The following is a 24,101-nucleotide window of genomic DNA, read 5'->3' on the forward strand; positions in this document are numbered from 1 at the left end:
ATCAGATTTGTCGCTATGGCTCAGAGTTTGCCTTCAGAATGTACGTTTTTAGGCCTATTAGATAATTCCAGGTTGTTGAGATTGTTGTAATTTAATTTCTTGAAATATCTCGTTAATGTAAGGTGATCAACTGTGTCATCACATGTAATACAAGCATTTTTTTGTTTCCACAGCATTATATTCCAGTTCAAAACTGTAAAGTATCCGAATTGAACTCTATTGTATGTTCGTCTGTGCAGCTTTTTTATCACACATGAACACGACAACAGTTGAATGAATTGTACTTGTGAATATAATAAGATATTTCAGCTTAAAACATTTGCAAGAAAGCAACACACCTTTGCAAGACTTCCTGTCTATGTTGTAACAGCATTTTTGTAATTTAACTGACTATTCAACGTATTGCCCGGCGAGGAGAGCGTATTCCCGATATTTATTTGAAGTTAAATATTGCCGTTGTTTTAATTATATTTCACATATGTAGAAATTGGTATTAATTTTATCATTTTAAGGATTAAAAATATCTTTTCCAGAATCCAGGATATGCTGGGCGGCAAGAACTGCCTGAAAATCTCAAGATCAACTTTCGAACTGTAGCCATGATGGTACCAGACCGTGCCATCATTATGAGAGTGAAGTTAGCCAGCTGTGGATTCCAGCAAAATGTGATTCTTGCCAAAAAATTCTACACTCTCTATAAACTTTGTGAAGAACAACTTACAAAACAGGTGAGTGATTCTATCAAGAATACTAATTTCTACAAGTTTGTAATTTTTAGGTGATGTTCGTGCCAATCAAGGATACGTCCTTGACAATCAGTCCGAATGCGACTTTGTAGCTGATGGTATGAAGTATGTTTCTATTCAATCCTATTAAATACACTCTCACAAGCTTTATCTTTCTTTATGGAAATCGTTCCAGACAATTCATGAAGCCACTTGATGTAAGGAGCTAAAAAATACTATTTCATGGTCAAAAACCAGCCAATGATAAGTGTGAGATGGATAGATTCTGATCCAAAAAACATTCTTCCTTCTTTGTCAGAAACGTCGCTCATGGAATTTGAGATCTAAAGGACAAAATAAGTTCAAGCAAGAGTAACAAGATTGTCAAAAGTATACCCAAGATTTACTTTCTACTATCCTTATTTGAGAAGAGGTTAGCTTATTACTCATCACCTGAGACGCTCCTATTGAGGAATGGTAATCGGGATGCTCAGGCATTTTTGTTGATCAAAATGCGCTTCTCCTAATGTATTTTCAAAACAACATCTGACCTTCTGTCTAACGCACAAAGAGGATAGAAATCACAAGATTTCTCCTTTCTTATCAATATGTATTCAATGAAAATAGTCATGAACTGAATTTTTTTAAACTTCTTTCGCAAGTGCATTAATTGTAATTTCTGAAATTTTTGTCTTCGAAGCATCAATATCAAATTTTGAGGGTCTTCCACGGCGAATGTTAATTTCAAAACTGATGTTTCCCGTTTTGAAATTTATAAATCACTTCCGAACAGTTGATTCTCCAACAGCATTGTCACCAGACACTTCACAGATCTTTTTGAAAGTCTAAGCAGCAGTTTCTCCTTTGTATGAAGAAAAGAAAGCATAACTACCTGAACATGAAATTTCTTGCAAATCCATTTTCTTTTAACGAAATCTGAAATCAAATAAATTGAAAAAATGTTGTCAGCAATAGAAAAAATATGTGCAACATATGCCAAATTTCATCTGTGATTTAAGTAAACAGTTTATAGACTTGTTAAGAGCATTCAGAAACCTGTACTTTTAAAACGCTAAGGACTTTCCGGACAACCTGATATATGAAGAGTTTGACTGCTTGTTCTCCGTTCTGTCATAAGCTCTTCAGAATCTTTCTATGTGAGCCTAAGACAGCCATTATTTTTTAAAGCTTTTTAAAGACCTTTAATACTCCATCACTTTGTACATTAGAAAGACTATTGAGGCTCATATAACTGAGTATGAGCAATTAAGTCTGTTTCGATCACCTTCTTAGCAAAACTGTAATACATCAATCAAAATAATCAGGGATTTTATTAATATAGATAACAAACAAGGGCAAGAAGTACTAACCAGATAGAAAATATTCATCGGCAAGCACATTTCAGGAATTTAATAAGAAACATTAAATAAGAGTTTGTTTTTTTTTTAAACTGAGAAGAAAACTGAGGAAGCAAATAATAATTAATTAATAAAATGACCTTTCCCTAAATTATAATACAAGCATCAGGAAGTTTCATTGAATGTCCTGCTAGCTTAGCAGGCCGAGAGCGCATGCTCACAGTGTTTTCCTGAACAATTCACATTGGTCCACGGCGTAGAGCATCATTAACAGTCACAGACTGTTGAGAAAGTTGTATGCGGTGAGGTTGTCATTCCACTTGTCTCTATGGTTGGAAAACAAATATTGAGAAGACTGTTTTCTTTTTTTCTTTTTCTTTTTTTTTTTTTTTTTTGCTTTTCTTCTGTCGCTGATGCATGTCCAGCGTTTATTGCCAACTTCCAGTGAGAATAATATTTCTTGTTAATTTATACATTCTCCTTTTGGAGTGAGCGTATAAAACATGTTAGATACTGTTAGTCTAGTAGCTAGGCCGACGTTAGGGTCTCATAAATTTTATATGTAGTCCTCCTCTACTACACATCATGTTTCTCAATATGAACCCCAGCGGTTTAAAATGTCGGTTTTTGTCTCGTGGGAAAAATCAAATATGGCGGTTGAATGAAGTATTTGCTGGTCATCTGTGAGACTATCTGCTCTAGGTTATAAACAACGATAATGGAAAAATCATAAAGATATATGAAGCAACTAAATAAGCAGTGATTGTAGAATTAAATAATTAAATAAATATCATGAAGAGATATTGATCGTTCATAGTCATTTATTCTAACGATGATGAATCAATGTAGCGACCAGAGACAAAGAAGGAATATAAAACACTATAGACACATTTGAAATGATTGTATATTTTTCTTTTGTCTAAGTGATTTTTTTTTATCCAGTTCTTTGTACCTAATTTGTATTATTCTATGTATTGGTAACTGTCAATACAAAAATGAAACAAACTTATTAATTTGGATTTCTTTTTGTATCCAATAGAAAGAAAGAAACTTTTTACATTTTTGGGAACTATCAGATGAAATATTCAAGCGAATTTTATCTGTATAGTGATGTTGCATTAACGGTATTAATTTTCTGTGCGATGTTCGTTTTATTTTTTTAATGAATTGAAAAGACAGCTAAAAGCGGGGGTGCGCTAAGTGGTATGACAAACGACTGCTACTACTACTACTACTACTACTACTACTACTACTACTACTACTAATAATAATAATAATAATAATAATAATAATAATAATAATAATAATAATTATCATCAGTCTCAGCTGATACCTCACGAATTATCTGTGAAGGGCCAAGGACGATAGAAAGACCAAGGAAGAAGAGCACTAACCAGACCTCCAGCGGATAAATGCGGGTAGAATTGGAAAAGCTTATTGCAACCAATATAGTGAAGACCAAGAAGCAAGAAGTCAACGGTGAACGGTTGCAATAATAAATAAATGTTATTGAAAGAGGTGAAGTACTGCAAATCTATGGAAACTTGTTGCCACCAAGAACTATGCGAATTTGGCCTTTTTCGAAGCAGTTTAGCATTCAAAAATTGTATTTGACCTTTTTCAAAGCGTAAGGCACAGACTAACTAAGAAAGGAACAAGCAGAATATTATATAGATAATAATAATAATAATAATAATAATAATAATAATAATAATAATAATAATGAAATTATTGTGTACGGTGTTCCACTCCAGTGCATTTATAGTTCATAGGATAATGTACAATTGTCAATGAAATAAGCAGTGTCTGAATCATGTTCTCCATGTGTGCATCATTATAGAAGGGACATTAAATGCAGTATTGGCAAAATTCGGGCATGAGAGTTTTTAAAAATGTTGTGCCTCAACAACTAACAACTAAGGCAATGTTTTCATACTTCAACAATTCTAAGTGTAAAAAATATTTTAAAATGCTATGGGAGCTGTGCTCTGACTTTGTTCATATGTTTATGTGTGTTAGACACATTGAGATTAAAAAAGTGCTTACGTTGCTAATGTTCCTATTTACTTGCTTCCCCACGAGGGCAGAGTTAGACCAAGGTCGTTTTTTCTAATATGGAGAAAGGAACAAAAATAAAAATTGTCTCAGTCGTGAAGGATTTCTCATCGAGTAACTGAGAACAAAAAATGGAAGTGCAGCTTCAGACCAGATACTACACTTTGATCTTGACCCGAAGATCAAAAATTTTGTGATTGTTTACCAATTTAGTTACTAATTGTGTTAGCTTCAATTAATCCAAGCCTAATGAAACGAGTCGTCCAGAATTCAAGTAATAATAGAGCCTTTCAGTCAGGCCATATCACAATTTAGTTGATGGGAACTGCATGGTCTACAGTTTGTAATAGACCCAATATTCACTGTGGGATTGACTATGAATCTCTATTTGTATGATGCAGCTTCAAAGTATCTTGCACATGTCGCCCATGCGTTTCAGGGTAAAATGTTGTTTTTTGACCAGATGCTGGCTAAGGACATCTTTAACCCAGGTAATATGGAAGGTGTTAAATTTTGTTATGTAGAACAGTTTTTGAAATTGTGTAGGTGGGTTAGGGTTTGTGTTGTAATGTTTTGCTGACGATCGTATAGAGGAGATTGGGTTCTACATTTTTGTGTTGTATTAAAGGAGAGTCAGCATAGCAGCTTTTTCTCATCTCATCTCTACTTATGTAATGCATGTAAATATATAGCGGTTTTTGTCTGGCAAATATCGTGTATGTTTTTGAAGCCCTAATCTCTTAGTAATCAACATTTTTCCTCATATAATTCTTTTTTTACTTTCCATTTTTAATAACTTCAACCCAGCTGAACATGTTTCTGTATAATTTTCTTCTCTTTTTATATTGATAGGTTCATTATGATTTTGGTCTGAGAAATATATTGTCTGTGTTACGAACTCTGGGTGCTTTTAAGCGCTCAAATCCTCAGGACAGTGAAGCTACAATTGTCATGCGAGTTCTCAGAGACATGAACTTATCGAAACTGGTAAGTACCTGTGCCCGTGCATGTGCCATACAAATTAAATCATGACAATTATTTAAATTTTTAAATTATTATATATTTGAATGAACAAGTGTAGATAACAAGAAATAAAACAAACATATATATACTTAGTGTTGTTGATTATCGTATTGTTGAGTAATTTGCTTTTAATCTAACGTATAAATCTAACAAAATGATTGTCTTTTCATCTAAGATATGCCATTTTAATCTAACATATATGCCAGATTTTCAAAGCTATACCAAAATCGCATTTAAGCTGGCAGATCAAAATTCGCTTCTGACTAACCAATTCTCATTTGTTATTTTTATACCATGTTATTGTTTCATACGTTTTATCACATAAATGTAAATACTATTGACTGACCTGATGAGCTGAAGTGATGATCCTTATTCGGCATGCTGACCATAGTTAAGTGACTCTTTAATTAGAATATAATCTTATTTACAAGTGAGGAATGTGTGTCATTTTACATGAGTCATTTTGTATCTAATGTTGTTCTCTATGTTTTTAGGTTGATGAAGATGAACCATTATTTATGTCCTTAATTGATGATTTATTTCCTGGAATGACCCTTGACAAAGCAGGATACCCAGCAATTGAAGCCGCCATTTCCACCCAGGTATGCATGTTAATCAACACTTTTTTCCACGTTTTTCTAAGTCATCTTCCAGAAAAAATTAATTTTAAGTTGGCTTGTTATGGACTCTAATATATATTTTGAGCATTGTTTTATGCCCATCCACCATTTTGTTTTAATTATTTTAGACTTGACATTATTACATTTTCAGTCATCAAATAATATAGATCATGTACCTGTATGACATATGTGGTATCAACTACACAAGAACATGCATTAAGTTTGAGGCCTGAAAATGGCAGTGTCTCTCCCTTTATACATGTTCTAAAACAAGTATTTGCAAATAAAATAAAGAAACAGCATTAAAACTATAATACACGTAAAAAGATACATTAAAACGATAAGGTTTGCGTTGAGATTGTGTCCATAATAATCTGTACAATAAAGTCTGAAAAAAAAATACATATATGATTGTATGTGTTTGAGTGTGTGAGTGTCTGTGTGGAAGCTGAGGGGAATGTCTTACATACCGTAAACTATGTGTGTGTAGCGTAGCACATACACGCTGGTCAGTGATTTTACAGAAGTGAAACCAAAAGGAAGAGTGTGAATTTTTTTGTGTCTCGCTATCATGGATTGTACACCCTCTCCTATCACAAAAAGGGAGAAAATTCTGCTGAATGTATGTGTAAATGGGTAGATAACGCTATAAGTTTTAATTGCATTTTTGGTTTCTTCATAAATTATATTATACATATAATGTTATATATCAGGTATCCTGCACCAGGAACAGCTAAGTTAACTAGTATGGATTTTGACAAGTATCAAGCTGAGTGTATGATAATGCAGATCTGTAAAATAGAATTATTTTCAGGGTTAAATGACAGGTGACATAATGTTGATGCAAGGGACAGTAGGTCAAACGGTAGATAAAATAGTCAAGCTATGACAATGACGGCACCCTTATGTGCTGAGAAAAACAATAGCTTTTAAATCAGTCTTTTTGTGAAAGCCATACGAATGAGACATTACCAATAATATAGAAAACTTTTTAATTTTAGACGAATGTTACATCGATGTTTCAGTCTATGATTGTCATTCACTGTCAGTTAAGTTAGAAAGTTAATAATTAGCTAAGATAACATTAGTCTATCTGCTGAATCTATTCTCTCTAAATAAACCTTGCAGATATCTCAGTGAATGTCTCCTTGTGTCTTGTTTCTTCATGAAAAGAAGTTTATTCTTATAGGAACCACAAGACAAAACGGCCAACGATGAAATAAGTGGCTATAAAAGAAGTGGAAAAAGAGACCATGAATAAAAACCCTACACTTATTTTATTATTGACACTGTAACAATAATATTCAGCAGAATCGGTGTTTATTGCTTTCTATGTCTCAACTGCTTTTTTTTCCTTTTTTTTTTTTGTGGGGTTGGTCTTTTTCAGCTATCGCGCTGAAATATTTGTAAAAAAAAAAAATAAATGTAGTACGCTTTTCCTCAATTTACCTTGGGGAATTCACAGCCTTATTTTAGTAAACTTGAAAATTTACTTGAAAATTGATGCGTAGTAGAGAGGAACCCCAATTTCAAAGAGTGGCCTCAAGACCCTGACCTGGATTCACGTTACTAGATTAGGAATATGTAAGGCAGCCTTATACACCTTTTTCCTCAAGAGAAAAGCATAGAAATTAAGAGCAACTATCATTCTCATTCCATTTTGTTAAACAGGTGACAGAAGCGGGTTTAATTGCTCACTCACCGTGGGTGCTGAAATTAATCCAGTTATATGAGACTCAACGAGTTCGGCATGGTATGATGACCCTAGGGCCGAGTGGAGCTGGCAAGACCAAGTGTATCTATGTACTCCAGAAAGCCCTCACCGAGTGTGGAATGTTACACAAGGAGATGCGCATGAATCCAAAGGCTATTACAGCACCACAGATGTTCGGACGACTCGACGTGGCTACCAATGACTGGACGGATGGCATTTTTTCGACTCTTTGGAGAAAGACATTAAAATCGAAGAAGGTAAAAATGAAATGTTGCAGATTTTTTATCACTTGTTTTGTTTTGCTAATACCATAAAATTTAATTAAAAACTAATCTGGCCACCTTACATATAAAATTACCTTGTGAGATTTAAAACGTTGGATCAAAATAGCATTTAAGCTGACATATTAAAATTTAATTCTGATTGAAGAATCTTTGTTTTATTGCTGTACTATGTTATTGCTATTATAATAAAGTACATCACTGCAGCTTATTAAAAAATAAATATGTATTCCCAGTCAAAAAAAGAGAGAAAATGGAAATATTTTTCATGTAAGACCAAAAAATAAATAAAAATCTTTATGTGAAATAACCTATACTTTTATTGAGAAATATAAAAACCGTTGTCTCCCTTACAATTAAAAGTTCATTTCTTTTTTTGTATAAGTTTAAAACATGTGCAAACAAACTAAAAATTAAGAACTAAAATGATTCCGTTGTATCACGGGAAAGGTCAGGTAGCCACAACTAAGTGTTTATAAAGTCATCTAAGCTTAAACCTCTGGTCACCCCAACGAAATGATGCCTGTTTTACAAGTATTTTAATGATGGATGCTCCGACGAACTACAAGCACTTGTACCCCCTCGACCTAAATACCCCCGACAAACCTGACAAGCAGCAAAGTCCCACCTCTACACAGTAGAGATCTTTAGATGTAAGAAAGCCTTCTAGTCTAATATTTTCTTCCCTAGAACTGCTAAATTTTGTAATTACCTTCCGGGATTCTGCTTTACCAACTGTACTGACATGCAGAAGTTCAAGTGTAATGTGAACAGATATCTTGCTGCTCAACTCCCTACATTGTATCCATGCAAATTATGTCCCTGATAGTAGTCCCTTACTTCAAAGTGGCACTGTGCCTTGTTTGGAGTGTAAATGTAATTTTTAAAAAAGTATACAAGATGTATGTATGACCAGTTGTGTAACAACCACTATCACTTTGATTTTATTTTACTTTTTTTTTCTTTTTTTTTTCACACGGTGGTCACCACTTATCAAGGCCCGGAAGCCACTCAGGGATAAGGGTTATTGCAAGTACAGTACGTTAGTGTGGAGATTTAATGAAGTGTTTACTTAAGAGGGCGGTTCATTAGGAATTTGTTAACGTTGGACTTGAAGACATCCAAGTTGTAGTCAGGTGAGAAGCAGGCAGACGGGACAGAGTTCCACAGGCGTGCAGTTCTAAGAAAGAAGCTTTGTTCATGGAATCCACGTCTTGATTAATAATAAAATCTAAAATATTTATTAAGACATACTTATTACACAACAAAACATGATGAGTTACTTTATTTCTATACGGATAATATAGAATAAGTAGTTTTATTATTCTGCCATCTAATTTACATACATGTTTGTGATGTGTACAGATACGATGTAAATTATATAAAAACATTAGCCAAGAATTAGTGTTAGATCGAAAGATTCCGACCTCAAGCAAAAATTCTTACCTCTTTGTGAGAAACATCGCTCATGAGATCTGAGGACTAAAAGACGAAATAACTAAAGCAAGAATTATGAAGCTGCCGGAAGTAAAATCAAGGCCTACTTTCTACTTTCCTACAATACCTGATAGACTACGATCAAACGTAAAATTATTTGATTTTTTTAGCCTCATTCATTTATTTATTTCGTATGAATCAAATGATTGCTGAATCAAATGATTGTTGAATCAGATGATTGTTGAATCAAATGATTGTTAAATCAAATGATTGTTGAATCAGATGATTGTTGAATCAGATGATTGTTGAATTAGATGATTGTTGAATCAAATGATTGTTGAATCAGATGATTGTTGAATCAGATGATTGTTGAATTAGATGATTGTTGAATCAAATAATTGTTGAATCATTGTTGAATCAAACGATTGTTGAATCAGATGATTGTTGAATCAGATGATTGCTGAATCAAATGATTGATGAATCCAATGATTGTTGTAATTGTTGAATCAAATAATTGTTGAATCAGAATATTTTTGTTGACATTCGTTTCTCTGATGTCTTACTAGTTAAAATTCCTTCTTACGGGAGAGACAACGTAAAGGTTGCCAATATCCCTAAATAAAAGTATTTCTGTGAAACGAACTGGATTCGAACTTGGCACACTCAGGTTGTCAGCCTATCTCGTTAACCACTAAGCCTACGTCACCCTGCTGCTGACGATGTTAAATTATTTGTTGGGCCACTATGATAAAATATGATATAAATAGATCTTTATAGTTTTATCAAATTCAGAAAATACACCTGACGCATAGTCTAATCTTATAAAAAGTCATTTATCAAATTAATCATTCTTCAATCAATCGAAAGTAATAACTTTTCTCATCGCCAGGGACAGTATCATTTTTATGTGTTGCTATCCTGTCAAACCGACGACAACATCATTAAATGTAATAAAATATAATATAAAACTATCTGGCATGCTTATCACATATATTATTAAGGTAATATATAGAAGGCAATACAATGCGAATTGACACAAACTAAATCAACTTAAGATATATATGAGCTCTTCAGATTCACCTTTAATCAATGCAATATACCGCGTTAAGGCGACCGTCAGATAAGACGAGGTACAAAATTGGAACAAATTTTAATAAATTTATCATATATCGGTTGTATAAGACGACTGCTAAATCACGAAACCATGGTTGTTTAGCCTGGGCTAGAGATTGCAACACCCGGTGTCTTATAAAATATTGGTTTCTAAAGATGATTTTTTTAATTGTAACGGTTGTCTTATACGCCGAAATATACGGTATGTTTTTATTATACCCTTATAACGTAGTATTGTATTCTTACGTAGGTCAGTGGAAATTCCTTATTTTAGGAATATTTCCCTTCGTCATATATGTGTTCGACTTTAGTCCAAACATGCATATAGAGATTATTGTATGTTGAACCCATATCTGATGAAGAGAAATGTTCCCAAAATATCCTACTATACGGAACTTCCATAAGACTACACTAATACAAGTAAGAATACAATACAACGTTATAAATGTATAAAAAAACGTATATATTTTATTAATAAAAGAGGAATCTGGACGGCTTATTTCATCATCATACGTCTTAATTTGCTATAGCGTGTGTCTGTCCGTTACAAATCTGCATAATATTGCTTTTTATAAATTAACTTTATATACACACCACGCAATACTTCAAGCCAACTACAGTAACCTCTTATCTATCATTCAATCAATTAACTTTATATAGGGTGTTTTATAAGATGCATGATTTATTCATATCGATTGTAAGTGATCATACAGTGAGCTGCAAAGTCAAAATAAGGGAAGATAGTGAATATTGCTTACTTTACATTATCGTTTTATTAGACCATCTTAAAAACGTATCTTCCCTTGAGACTGCTAATTTTGAGCAAACATTATATTTGAAACCATGCTGCAACAGATATAAATATTTAGTAATAATCAGTTCTAAGTGGGAGTCTTTTGGAGGTTGAAGGTTCAATCCTCAGTACGGGCAATACTAAAAATACAATCATGAATTACTTAATTCTTCTATCCAGTCACGGACGATAGCAGACAAGCCCATATATTAAACAAAGGTTCTGTTTAAAATTGCATATAAATTCCTGAGTTTGCCGTAAAGATTCCCGAATTTGACAAAGTACATCTTAAGATGGTCAGAGGTTATATGGCCCAAAGGGTTGTGAGAATAACACTGAAAATGAGAACAGTAGTCCGAATAATCCAGATAATACAAATTATACATATCGTAAAAATTTCTCCATGATTTATTTGATATTTGTTTTCAATTTCCAGGGAGAACATATATGGATTGTTCTGGATGGCCCAGTTGATGCTATTTGGATTGAGAATCTGAATTCTGTTTTGGATGACAATCGAACTTTGACCCTGGCCAATGGCGATCGTATTCCGATGGCCCCCAACTGCAAAATCATATTCGAAGTGCACAACATTGACAATGCCTCCCCGGCTACCGTATCCAGAAATGGAATGGTCTTTATGAGCAGTTCAATCTTGAATTGGGAACCAATCCTGCAAGGTATAAAACGAAACACTTTTATTCATCTATTATTCTTTCCTTTTTAAGTTGATATCTTTCTTAGTATATGTAAAGGTATTTTTGACTTGGAATTTTAATATTAGATTAATCTGAAATAGTCGATGCTATAATAGCAACTTGCAAGATGAGTTTGTTTCAATATAATATTGGCTATCTCAAGATGTGGGACTATATTGTTATTCTCGCCTAAGCAGTCTTCGAATTCCCTATTATAGAGTGATCCTCAAAATGCCACCCATTTAAACGTTAATAAAAATTAAAATTCTTTCTGCAATATTACCTATTTAGTAAAAAATAAACTTCAGTATATGAGGAGGCATTCAATAAGTACTGCCCTTGACCCACTCCTCATAGCAATAAAGCAACAAAGCTCTGCACAATTATTAGTCTTAGAACCACTCAGAATTGTGAATTTCGCCCATTGTTTAATGCAGCTCGAGAGACCGTTTGTGTAGAACAACCAAGGCTGATCCTCTAACGACGACGTAATTTCAGAAATAAAGGCTGCATTATTCTGGAAACGATTTCTTTTCAAAAATAAATTTATGGTTGAGAGGGAGGTGAAAGTTAGAAAGTCAGGAGAGTGATAGGGATGGAGGAGGATTTCATAGCCACACGCCATCCAATCTAGCAATTTGTTGTGGACTGAAGTGTTGTCTTGCAGGAGTAAGATACCTTTGCTAACTTTGCCCCACCTTTTGAGCTTGATGGCTTCGTTTTATTTCCTCAAAAGTGAAGCATAATAGGCTCTTGTAATTGTGGTACGCTTTTTTCCAGGAAATCTGCTATCACTACTCTGTTCTGGTCCCAGAAGAGGGTGAGCATCACTTTGCCAGCAGAGGACTGCACACGTACCTCATCTGGATGTAGTGATTTCACATGCTTCCACTTCATTGACTGAGCTTTGGTCTCTGGATCATAGTGACAAACCTAGGTTTCATCCTGTGTAATCAGTCTTTTGAGAAACTTTGATTCATCTTCTTGGCACTTCTCCAAATTCATCTTCAAACACTTAATGAATTTTCACTTCTGGGAAAAATGTCAGTAACCTGGGAATCCATCTGTTAGGCACATTATGTATATATAAATGGTGGTAATGAATGATAATTTCCACAGGCGCTGTACTTATCTTGGCCTCTTCGGCTATTTAACAAATAGTCAGATGTCGATCTTCCAAAATGGCAGCCTCAAGTTGACTGACAGATGTCTCATCGATAGCAGAGAAGAGGAGAGGCAGCCAAGTTTGAGATCTGTTCCCACGGATTTCCGACCATGTTTGAATTCACAATACTAGCATTTCATAAGGTCATATGATGTGGTATACGTTTCTTTAATTTTCATCACATGTTTCCTATGGTGAGCGTCCTTTCAAATTCAAAAACTAGATCACTAGATCAACATAACATGTGAATAATAGGATCCATTTCACACCTGACTCAGTTCAAACGCCTGTAAATCACAAATCAAAGTTCAGCTGTAATTGAATACATACCCCATAGAGATATAAATCATTGCACATGCAAACTTTCAGCTAGATCAGACAACTGAATGTGAGTCAAAGGTATTACCTAATGAGCACCTCTCTTATAGTGACTTATCCACCAAGTTTTGGTCAATGACTTCCAACACTCTGTTTTATCATCATTCAATGTCACATGGGAATGCTTTCTTGATCATTTTATCTGTAGAATATGTGATCTTAAATAAGCTTCACAATCAGTGAACCTTAACTCTCCTTCCGAGTTTTATCTTTTGGGTTATTTCAAAGATAATATCTATCAAAACAATATCCAGACTATCCCTTAACGAAAGAGGACCATATCCGTCCAAAATCAGTTGTATCTAAATGTATTTGCAATGCAGAGGTGCACACAATGGCAATAAAATAAAGGCTGTTGAAAATTTATAGCTGAAACTTGGTGGACAAGTCAGGTATTAAGTGAAGTTTATTTATACTAAATATAGTTGGATTGCATAAATGATTCTGAATTTCATTAACGATCCAGAGGTGGGCAACATTTTTATTTTGGCGAGGGGAGTTAAAGGGCGGCTACTCTGTAATGTTCATATTTAATTAGTAATAACAATGATTGTCCAATTTGAAAAAAAAATGCTTTATTCATTTTCAAAATCTGTTATTTTTGATAGCTAAAAATGTTGATGTAGTGTGCAACTTAGAAAGTTGTGACAATACAGGAACATAACAAAAATATAAAAGAATAAAATTTGAAATTAAAAAAAAGTAAACCGTTAAGAACGCCATACAATGCAATTATCTTTTTTTATTTTCAATTTTATTATGAATGATATTCGTTCTCCTCGTGATTGAAAATCAAAAGACATGGTAACACACTTTTGTAATCATTTCTTTTTTTGGTGTGCTCAATTCGTGTGGTATAGAAACGAATTCCAGATGAAAGGTATGATACTATATTTATTTATGTTATGTTATTGGATCCCGGAAAATACCAGTAAGCCTGCTGCATGGCCGATTGTCAGTATTTAGGTTAGACATATTTCAATAACAAAGAAAAGAACGTTTGAATAACAGAGAGAGCGTCATTAAAGCGAAATAAATACTTGAAGATAAACTCGAACTCATTTTTCCGTGCAACGAAAGCATTTATTAATAAACCATGATCATGCTTCTTCTCTCTGAACTCTGTCCTCTCGGACGTTGTTTCGAACGTACTCTCATACGTGTTCTCGGGCGTTATACACGTCTTTAACGTGATCTTCCTCTCTAAAGTGGTCTTTCTCCATGTTATAGTCTATTTATTTTCCTTACCGGTGATGTCATTTTGCATTTCATATTGTTATTAGTCCTTTGGCCTTTTTATGTTATAGCTATCATTATCGTAAAAAACACCCCAACTTAATCAGATCATAAGACGAGGGGCTATCTTCTTCTCGTGTAAGTAATAAGACAGACTAGATAAATGAAAATGATATAAGGCTATAGTCGAACCCTGTAGGCAAGTGTTAAAAGATAATGGATAATTTTAATCCTAGGAATGCACTCGATTGTTAATTCTTTTAGAAATTACTAAATATTATTTATCTCAGAGCGATTGTCCATTCTTTTAGAAATAATTGGATATTAAATATGCCAGTTAAAATAATATATAATAACAAAGTTGAAAATGTAATGCAACAAATAGTTTAAATGATACAATTTAATTTACGGATTTCTTTTGTTTATCAGAGGTGTGTAAATACATGTGCAAGGGCACGGGTGAAATGAAACGTAATAACGTCACATTGGGACAACGTTTCTGATGTCATAAATAAAGAAGATTCTCAATATATTGAGATGGGGTTCGAACTTAGAGAAATACAAAATCAATCAAAGAATCACAGTCACAGTTACAGACAAGAGTCAAACAGTGACTTAGCGGAGCTTATCCCTTTAGAGGCGAAGGGGGAATAGAGTAGACAATGTAGCCATACAAGCTTGAATTCCTGAGTCACCAATCAGCTGGCTGATGAATAAAGAAATCACCATCTATATTTTGTAATTGTTTGTCTTCGTGTCGTCATTACAACTGAAAGGTAAATGCGTTTTGTCTATCATCATCTTTAACGAACTTTGTATAACCACCTTCAAGTATTAATTGTCTGCCCCTTCTCCATCATAAGTGAAGTATCTCCTCCCCTCTGATGTAAGAGAACTGCATTACACATTCCTTCAATAATGAATTCGCATCTCTTTTAGCTCTGTTATAAATGTCTCTCTCAGAATATAAATGTCATTATCATATCCCCCTTGTTCTGAGTCCCCATTATAGGTGTCGCTGATATGAACCCCCGCTATGCAACAAAGGTTATGATACTAAGCTATGGAATCGTCTTATGACCTCATTGTACCAGTTATTTATAATTCTATTGTATATATTTTCAGGTTGGCTACAAACGAGACCTGTTTCCCAAAGAGACTTTATCTATTCTACATTCCAGGATGCATTCCCTCAGATTCATACATTCTTAGTCCAAAATCTTTCAGCAAAAATGGAAGTGAGTGTCTTTATTTATACTAATGTGAGAGATGCGTATCTGTCTCTCTATTGTCGTTATACTACAAAACATAGGTATTTGAAATTTTGTAGCAATGATAACCAACCTACTCTTAGTGACATGTTTCTTTTTATAAGAAGAAAAGATAAATAGGGCATTAAGAATATCATGGTTGCACTCTATAAATTGACGGAGAAATAGTGTCAAGTAAACGGGAAATTATCCACAGATATCTAAGTGTCATACTTTGTCTTGTTGTCATTGGTTGTTTGTTTGTGCTTCCTTTCAGTTTTCCCAATTTATACACTTTCCCAAATTGTCAACTTCTAAAGTCTATTAGCATATATAAGAATGTTTTTTTTCCTTCAATTTCACTTGTGCAGGCTCGACACTGTTGTTGTCTGATCATCGGCTTATTCTGAAATCATTAACGTGTTATTGTATTTTTTCTCTTTGAACACAAGTGAAAAATGTAGAGGAAAATCTCACCATAAGTTTATCAAAATGTGGGATAAAATACACAAAGGAAAACATATAGGAGTTTGTCGAAATAAAAAAAAAAATAAGTTATAGCTACATTTAAACGTAACCCCCCCCCCCCCGAGTAAACAGAAGAATTAGATTCGTGTACTTGTTACTGTAACTAACATAACAAAAAAGATAACAAAACAAATATGCAAGAAATAAATGTCACTAAATGCAAGATAAGTTACTCTTCTACCTACTGGCTTAGTTTATTTGTGTTTAAAGTTATTTTAAAGCGGTTTTTGGATAAAAACAAACCTAATGTCCATTCCGTTAGAACAAAATATGGTTGCGCATAAGCCCTGCACGAGAACTCTTGGTAAGCACATAAAATCGAAAATGAACCAAAATACTGGTAGAAACATATCAAATAAATGTCAACAATCGTGTAAAAATATAATGTTCTACTAGTATTTTGTTTAATTTTTGATTTGTGAGCAATTAGATTAGATTAATACTAAAAGAAATTTAATGATTATCCTTATGAAGTTGGAATAGGCCGGAAATGATGATCATTTGTTTTGTTAAATTTATATATGAAACTGATTTCCTACTCCAAATTCTAATTTCTTTCTTTTCCGCCATGTAATCATCTAAAAAAAAATAAGCAGAATCTCATTTTGGGGTCGTGATTTAGCTTAAGATGTTAGTCTGGAAATTTGCCATTATTATTATCATTGGCTAAGGAGTTTTCACAAACGTCATCAAAGATCTTTCCTTGAAAACAGCCTGTGATGTTCCATGGTAGTAGAGTGACAACAAGTCTCCCCAGGTTTCCAGTACTCTTCACCTCTTTCGATAACATTTGCAAATAAATTTGCATTATCGCAACATCTGCTTGCCATTGATTTCTCGTTGGCAACGGCTTCAGTGGAATTTGAGTGGCAATAATCCTCCACTGAAATTTGAGTAGCAATAATCTTCCCCAAGGGCCCAGTTCACTTCGCACTTATACGGCTGGGGTCTGGTCAGTTTCTCGGTCTTTATTTCCTCCTTGACTCTACCTGGTTATTTGGTCTTACTCTTTTTTTTTGGGGGGGGGCAGCAGTGATGTAGCAATGGGAAGATGGGGGGGGTAGAAAACTTATAGATATGCGGCTTCATATTGTCGTCGTTTAATAACCAACCAAATCTTTATAATGGGGAAAAAATATGAAAATAGAGGAAACGTAGGGATTAGTTACCAGAGACTTCTTACCCATGTTAAAGATGGTTTTCTCAATAGTAACATTATTATGTAGAACCTCATTCTTGCTATGAAAAGGAGCTTCGTTAATGATTGGTTTCCTATATTGTTTTATTAATTTGCATACCAATCGTCGACTCTTTTTTACCGGTTATGAAAATTTCAAATAGCGTTAAACGATTAGCCAATGCAAATCGGCTTTGTTCTAAAAGAGAAACAAATCTTGTCTGACAGTTTTCAACGAATTACAAGGAATACATTTCAGCGACTTATTTCGGATAATATAATCTTGTAATATACTCCCTTCTCCCAAGTGTATTTTCATTTTTACAAAATATATGCAGACATTACCCGGGATTTCACAGTCATTTGAACGTTTTTAAAAAGAATCAAATTTCTAATTAAAGGCTTAGAAATTTTAAAAGAGTTGGAATTGAAATTATACGTATTCCGATTTCGAGTTTTATATTGGAATCGGGAATTTAGAATAAAATTGGTAATTGTACCGGAATAAGAGTTTTGCTTTCGTTTTGCGTATCTATTATTATTGGATAAGTTATTTCAAATCAAATAATGTCTTGTAAGGAGGGTAATACAGATAACTTTTGATGGTAGAAATTATTGTATCGATGACGTCATTGGTGTGAAACTTGGAGAATGAGATATCTTCAAATTCAGATATTAATAGTTCTTATTTATTTTCCTCCCGCTAGAACAGAATAAGATATAAGGTTGGTTTTAATGTGAGGAAATATAGCTTCCCAAAAAGTAGTACTCTAGATTGGAGAAAGTATTAAAATTGCTTCAGTGTAGAAGAATTTCTTTATTTGTACCAGAGTACGTATGTGAAAATATCAGCACTAGTCGAAGGATAGATGGCTAGCAAAAATATTAGCAGCAACAGCTGTTAAAGCACGTATGCAAATTGACATATATATATATATATATATATATATATATATATATATATATATATATATTTTTTTAAACGGGACGAGATTTGAACGTGGATTCGCGAGGTATATATACTTCACACTTCCGGTTATAAGATAGACGAATATTGGCTGAAGAGAGCTTGATAAGGATAACTTAAACGGGCCTTATTATCGGGCTTGAAACCGACGGTACCAATGACCTGTCTCAACTAACAACTTTCTGTACACAAAATATAAGTACGCTCTTAAAATTTGGATTTTCCTTTTAATTGAGCACTCTGCTGGAATTCTTTTTCCAAAAAAAACTAATCATAATTATATATATATATATATATATATATATAAATAATAAAGTAAAGCCAGTTTATTTACTCATCAATGCTTTGAATCTGGCAATATCCAATATATATTCAACAGCCTACAATCCGCATTTCTGAGGATAGAACCATTTTAATTTCAAGTGACGTGTTATAATTAAGCAAACATGATTGTGGCACGTTTTTATATTTCTATTAAATACAGTCAAAAGATCATATATGCCTAGCTTACGGGCATGTTAGAAACAGTATATGTTATAGAACCAACGCGTTGTAGCCTCGGTCACAAAGCAGACAAAGAATAGAAAATAATGTCAACTTCTATAACATTTATTTCCTCATTCTTTCGATACCACTGTGACGTCCCTCGCGTGATCGTCTTCTCGAACGTGCTCTCAAAAGTAATTTTTCGTGCAACAACGAATCACATAGAGAGACGTCACAGCAATAATGAGGAATGAGGGAATAAATGTCGCCGTATAACAAAAAAGCGAGTTGAAGTTCTTTTTTATTCTTTTCCACTTTGCGACTGAGACTACAACGTGTTAGTTCCCGGACAACGTTACAGAAAATAATTTCCGTTCGCACTATGTTACAATATATCCTCAGTGACTATTAACGTAAATTTAATCGTAATGTATATATATATTTTCGTCGTTTATTTCAGTTGCTTGAATGTAATTACGTGCGGCAGGCCATTGATTTGCTGGAAGGATTGATACCAAGTGAAGAAGAACACAAAGAAATCACAACAAGTCACCTGGGAAACCTGATTGTTTTTGCCCTGATGTGGTCACTTGGTGCTCTTTTAGAGATACCCGAGAGATACAAGGTCAGTTTCATATGTCTTCATGGAAGGAGGTTAAGATACAAATATAATTATCTAAAGAATTGTCTATCTATATAAAGAAATATGTATGTATGTATGTATGTATGTATGTATGTATGTATGTATAAATAAAACTGTACAACCGGCGAAGCGAACGTCTCTCTATTCTATCTTCTGTGTATTTAGGATTGTTTTACTCTTTTATTCATCTTAAATTCACCTATTCGTAACAACCATCATCGTCGTCGTCATGAACGTTGTGGATTTGTGCCGTTATGAACTCGTTTTCATTTTAAAAACTGTACAACCGGCGAAGCGAACGTCTCTCTATTCTATCTTCTGTGTATTTGGGATTGTTTAACTCTTTTATTCATGTTGAATTCACCTATTCGTAACAACCATCATCATCGTCATCATGAATGCTCCTTCATATATATTCTACATGTACGTGTATGTGTACGTGTGTGTGCATATGTATGTACATGCGTGTATGCATGAATGTTTGAGTGTACGTGCATGTTGTCATGTGTGTTTGTTCTTGCGTATGTATGTTTGCATGCATGCTTGTATGTGTACGTGTATATCTTTATTTCGATATGTGTGTGGGGTTGAGAGGACTCCCAAAATCCCTGTTAAGGCAACCCCTCTGGGTGAAGCAAATCTCTGATTAAAAAAAAACAAACAAAAAACATAAAGCGGGAGAGCAGATCCCGCATTAAGCTGGTCTGCAGTTTCATTTGTTTCTGGCTATCTTGCTCATGCTTGTTGCTGGATCTCAACATTTTGAACCGAGAGAGAGACTTAGCTGTCGTACAAAGCTAAAACTCTGTAACATCATCTTTGTATAGATACTTCCTCAGGCATTTGTCTATAAAAATTGTCCGTGGCGATGGAAAAAGTGTCATGTGTGTAGCCCTGAAATGCTGGAAGCATGTAATAATTGATCTGTCATCATTCTATATATGCATATGTGTATGTATGTATGTATGTATGTTATTATATGTACTAGTGTATGTATGTGTATGTATACCTATTTGTATATGAATGTATATATGTATGTGTGTATATATTTTTATTTATTTATTCATTGTGTATACATGTCTATGTGTGTTTGTATGTATATACGTATATATGTTTGTGTGTATGTATATGTATATGTATATATGTATATATATTTATGCGTATAGGTGCATGTATATGTATGTGTAGGTATATGTAGGTAACTTTATGTGTATGTATGTATGTATATGTGCATACAGGTGTACGTATATGTATGTGAATATGTATGTATATGTGTGTATGTATTTGTATATGATAGTATATATATGTGTATGCATATATATGTATATGTGTGTGCATGTGTGTGTATATGTTTGTATGTATGTGTTATATGTATTGTGTATGTATGGATGTGTGCATGTGTGTATGTTTATGGGTATGTATGCGTATGTATGTGTGTATATGTACATATATGTATGTATGCCAAGGACCGTCTTCAATGTCATGTCTGCTTGAGCGTGTGAATTCGCTGGCAGGACTGAAAAAAATAAAGGTTACCTTCGGACTCATGGACTTTCAGTGACTGAGGGAGTGGCACTCGTCTGACAAGACGTTGCAATCATCATGATGTATGTATGTATGTATCTATCTATCTATCTTTCTCTCTCTCTCTCTCTCTCTCTCTCTATATATATATATATATATATATATATATATATATATATATATATATATATATATATATATATATACAGTGATGATCATATTTATTGGCACGGTAAAATAAAAGTTAAATTTTGTCTAATAAATTCTAAAAAAAGGGATTAAATTAAAGAAAATAACAAAGTATATTATGTATTTTTAATTGGCCTTTCCGATGCAGCAATCGGATTTTAGAAAAAATAAATAACAAAGGAACAACAAACATAATTGCAAAAAACCCTTGTTCAAAATTATTGGCACGATTTATTTAATAATCAATTGTATAGCCTTTGGCCTTGATTACCTTCCTCAGTCGCTTTTCATAGTTTACAACCAAGTTGTTGCACTCTTCAGTAGTAATTTTAGCCCACTCTTCCTGACAATAATCCTCCAATTGAATAAGATTCTTAGGCTTCCTTTGCATTACCCTCAATTTTAATGTTCTCCATAAATTTTCAATTGGATTAAGGTCTGGGCTTTGTGATGGCCACTCCAAAACATTAATATGATTGTCCTCAAGCCATTTCTTAGTCAGTTTAGCCGAATGCTTTGGGTCATTATCTTGCATGAACCACCAACGACGACCAAGTGAGAGCTCTTTAGCAGAGTCTTTCAGGTTTTCATCCAATATTTTAACATAATCTTCCTTTTTTATGCTACCTGTGACCTTAATAAGTCGCCCTGGTCCAGAGGCAGCAAAGGATCCCCAAAACATCAAACTGCCTCCACCGTGCTTCACTGTGGGTATGGTGTTCTTAGGCAGGAAAGCTTCGCCAGATTTTCTGTAAATATAAGACACTTTATTATGGCCAAATAACTCTATTTTCGTTTCGTCAGTCCATAGAACACGTTTCCAGAATGCAACATCTTTATCAATATGACGTTTTGCAAAGGCTAGCCTTGCTTTCAGGTGCATAGGCTTCAATAAGGGAGTCTTTCTCGGACGACATGCTTTTAAACCAGCTCTCTTCAAAACTCTACCAACTGTATGTCGAGATACATTCACTCCAGAGGTGCTCTGTTCATCAACAATCTCCCCAACAGAGATCCTAGGGTTTTGTTTTACTTGTCGAACAATTTTCCGTTCATCTCTTGGGGAAAGAATCCTTTTTCTCCCTCTACCCTCTCAACTCATAACGTGGCCTTGCGATTTGAACTTGTTTATTATGGCTCTAACAGTGGATTTGGGAAGGTTTAGCTTCTTTGAAATCTTATCATAGCCCTCCCCATTGGTATGGCATGCTACAACAAGCTTCCTGACGTCTTCGCTGTGTTCCTTAGTTTTAACCATGGCGATTGAAAATTATAATTTAGTCACTTATAATAGTTTAAATAAATCGCTATCTAAAAATTATCTGAAAAAAATTATTCACTGAATTAGCGTTAAACAAGCATAATATGGCTATAAAAAAGTTCAGAAAGCACGTAAACCGGAAATTGATTGATATTATACTGATACTAAAAGAAAAACAAAGCCGTGCCAATAATTTTGAACAAGGGTTTTTTGCAATTATGTTTGTTGTTCCTTTGTTATTTATTTTTTCTAAAATCCGATTGCTGCATCGGAAAGGCCAGTTAAAAATACATAATATACTTTGTTATTTTCTTTAATTTAATCCCTTTTTTAGAATTTATTAGACAAAATTTAACATTTATTTTACCGTGCCAATAAATATGATCATCACTGTATGTAGTGAATAAATGACAAAAGACTATATTCCAAAGTTCATGATGTTGACCATCTTATAATTTATTCCTTTAATTCAGTTGACACATATATATATATATATATACAATTCTTGACAGTATCTGTTTCGTAGCGCAAAATCAATTATTATATAAATCAGTGAATCTATTATGCCCTTAACTCATCAGAGTTTGGAATATAGTCTTTTGTCAATTATTTACTATATTGCTCTGTAATTACATTGAGCTTCTTTAATAAGGATTGGTATATATTATAAGAAATTATATTTCCACAGAAAAATATATATATATATATATATATATATATATATATATATATATATATATATATATATATATATATATATATAATATTATATAAAGCTGAATATGTGTGTGTGTGTGTCTGGTGACGAATAGGCTCCTATATGGTTGACTATTTACAAAAACTGATTACATATAATGATAGAACATGTATCGAGACACAGGAATGGGTATGTTTAATCTGGCAGAACGGTGGTTCATTAAAATTGTGGGGTCTGCGTTCGCGCCTGGTTCACAAAGTATGGAAATAAAAAATTAAAAAATTAAAAAAAAAACGTTTACAAGTGTTTTTGATATAGATGTACACAATAATACTTTGATAAGTATGTTTTAATTTAAATAGGGATGGTATAATAAAATTGTGGGGTCTGCGTTCGCGCTTGGCCTCCATAGAATGGAAATAGGCACAAACTTTAATAAAGACTTTTCATATCTATTTGCGTAAGTATACTTTGCTAATTATGTTTCAGTTTGAATAAATATGGTATAATAAAATTATGAGGTGTTCGTTCGCACCTGACCTCCATAGAATGGAAATATGTCATAAAATTTAACAAGGTTTTTTAATATAGATAATTGTTTCAGTGTGAACAGGTATGGTATAATAAATTACGGGGTTTATCTATTTTATTTTTACTTTCATCATATTTTGCTTTGGTTTTGATACCCCCAAATTCGAAGCTATCTCTTTACAACCCTTCCGTTTCATAACCTTTCATAAATCAGAGTCCATTTTCTGTAGGCTGTTTTGGAACTCAGTTAAC

At 33.6% G+C, this 24,101-nt stretch overlaps 1 protein-coding gene across 1 annotated transcript in view; it reads left to right on the forward strand.

The window, feature by feature from the left end:
- LOC145292051 (dynein axonemal heavy chain 5-like) overlaps positions 1-24,101 on the forward strand; it is a 579,775-nt gene that overhangs the window by 294,544 nt on the left and 261,130 nt on the right. The window contains exons 40-46 of the mRNA XM_080138079.1: positions 534-728; positions 4,991-5,125; positions 5,656-5,763; positions 7,453-7,752; positions 11,556-11,799; positions 15,722-15,834; positions 19,465-19,629. Coding sequence (XP_079994205.1) covers positions 534-728; positions 4,991-5,125; positions 5,656-5,763; positions 7,453-7,752; positions 11,556-11,799; positions 15,722-15,834; positions 19,465-19,629 — 1,260 coding nt within the window. The remainder of the gene's footprint in view (positions 1-533; positions 729-4,990; positions 5,126-5,655; positions 5,764-7,452; positions 7,753-11,555; positions 11,800-15,721; positions 15,835-19,464; positions 19,630-24,101) is intronic.

Source organism: Euprymna scolopes, chromosome 13, assembly GCF_053919585.1.
Source record: "Euprymna scolopes isolate OS-2025 chromosome 13, ASM5391958v1, whole genome shotgun sequence".
Taxonomy (NCBI): Eukaryota; Metazoa; Mollusca; class Cephalopoda; order Sepiida; family Sepiolidae; genus Euprymna; species Euprymna scolopes.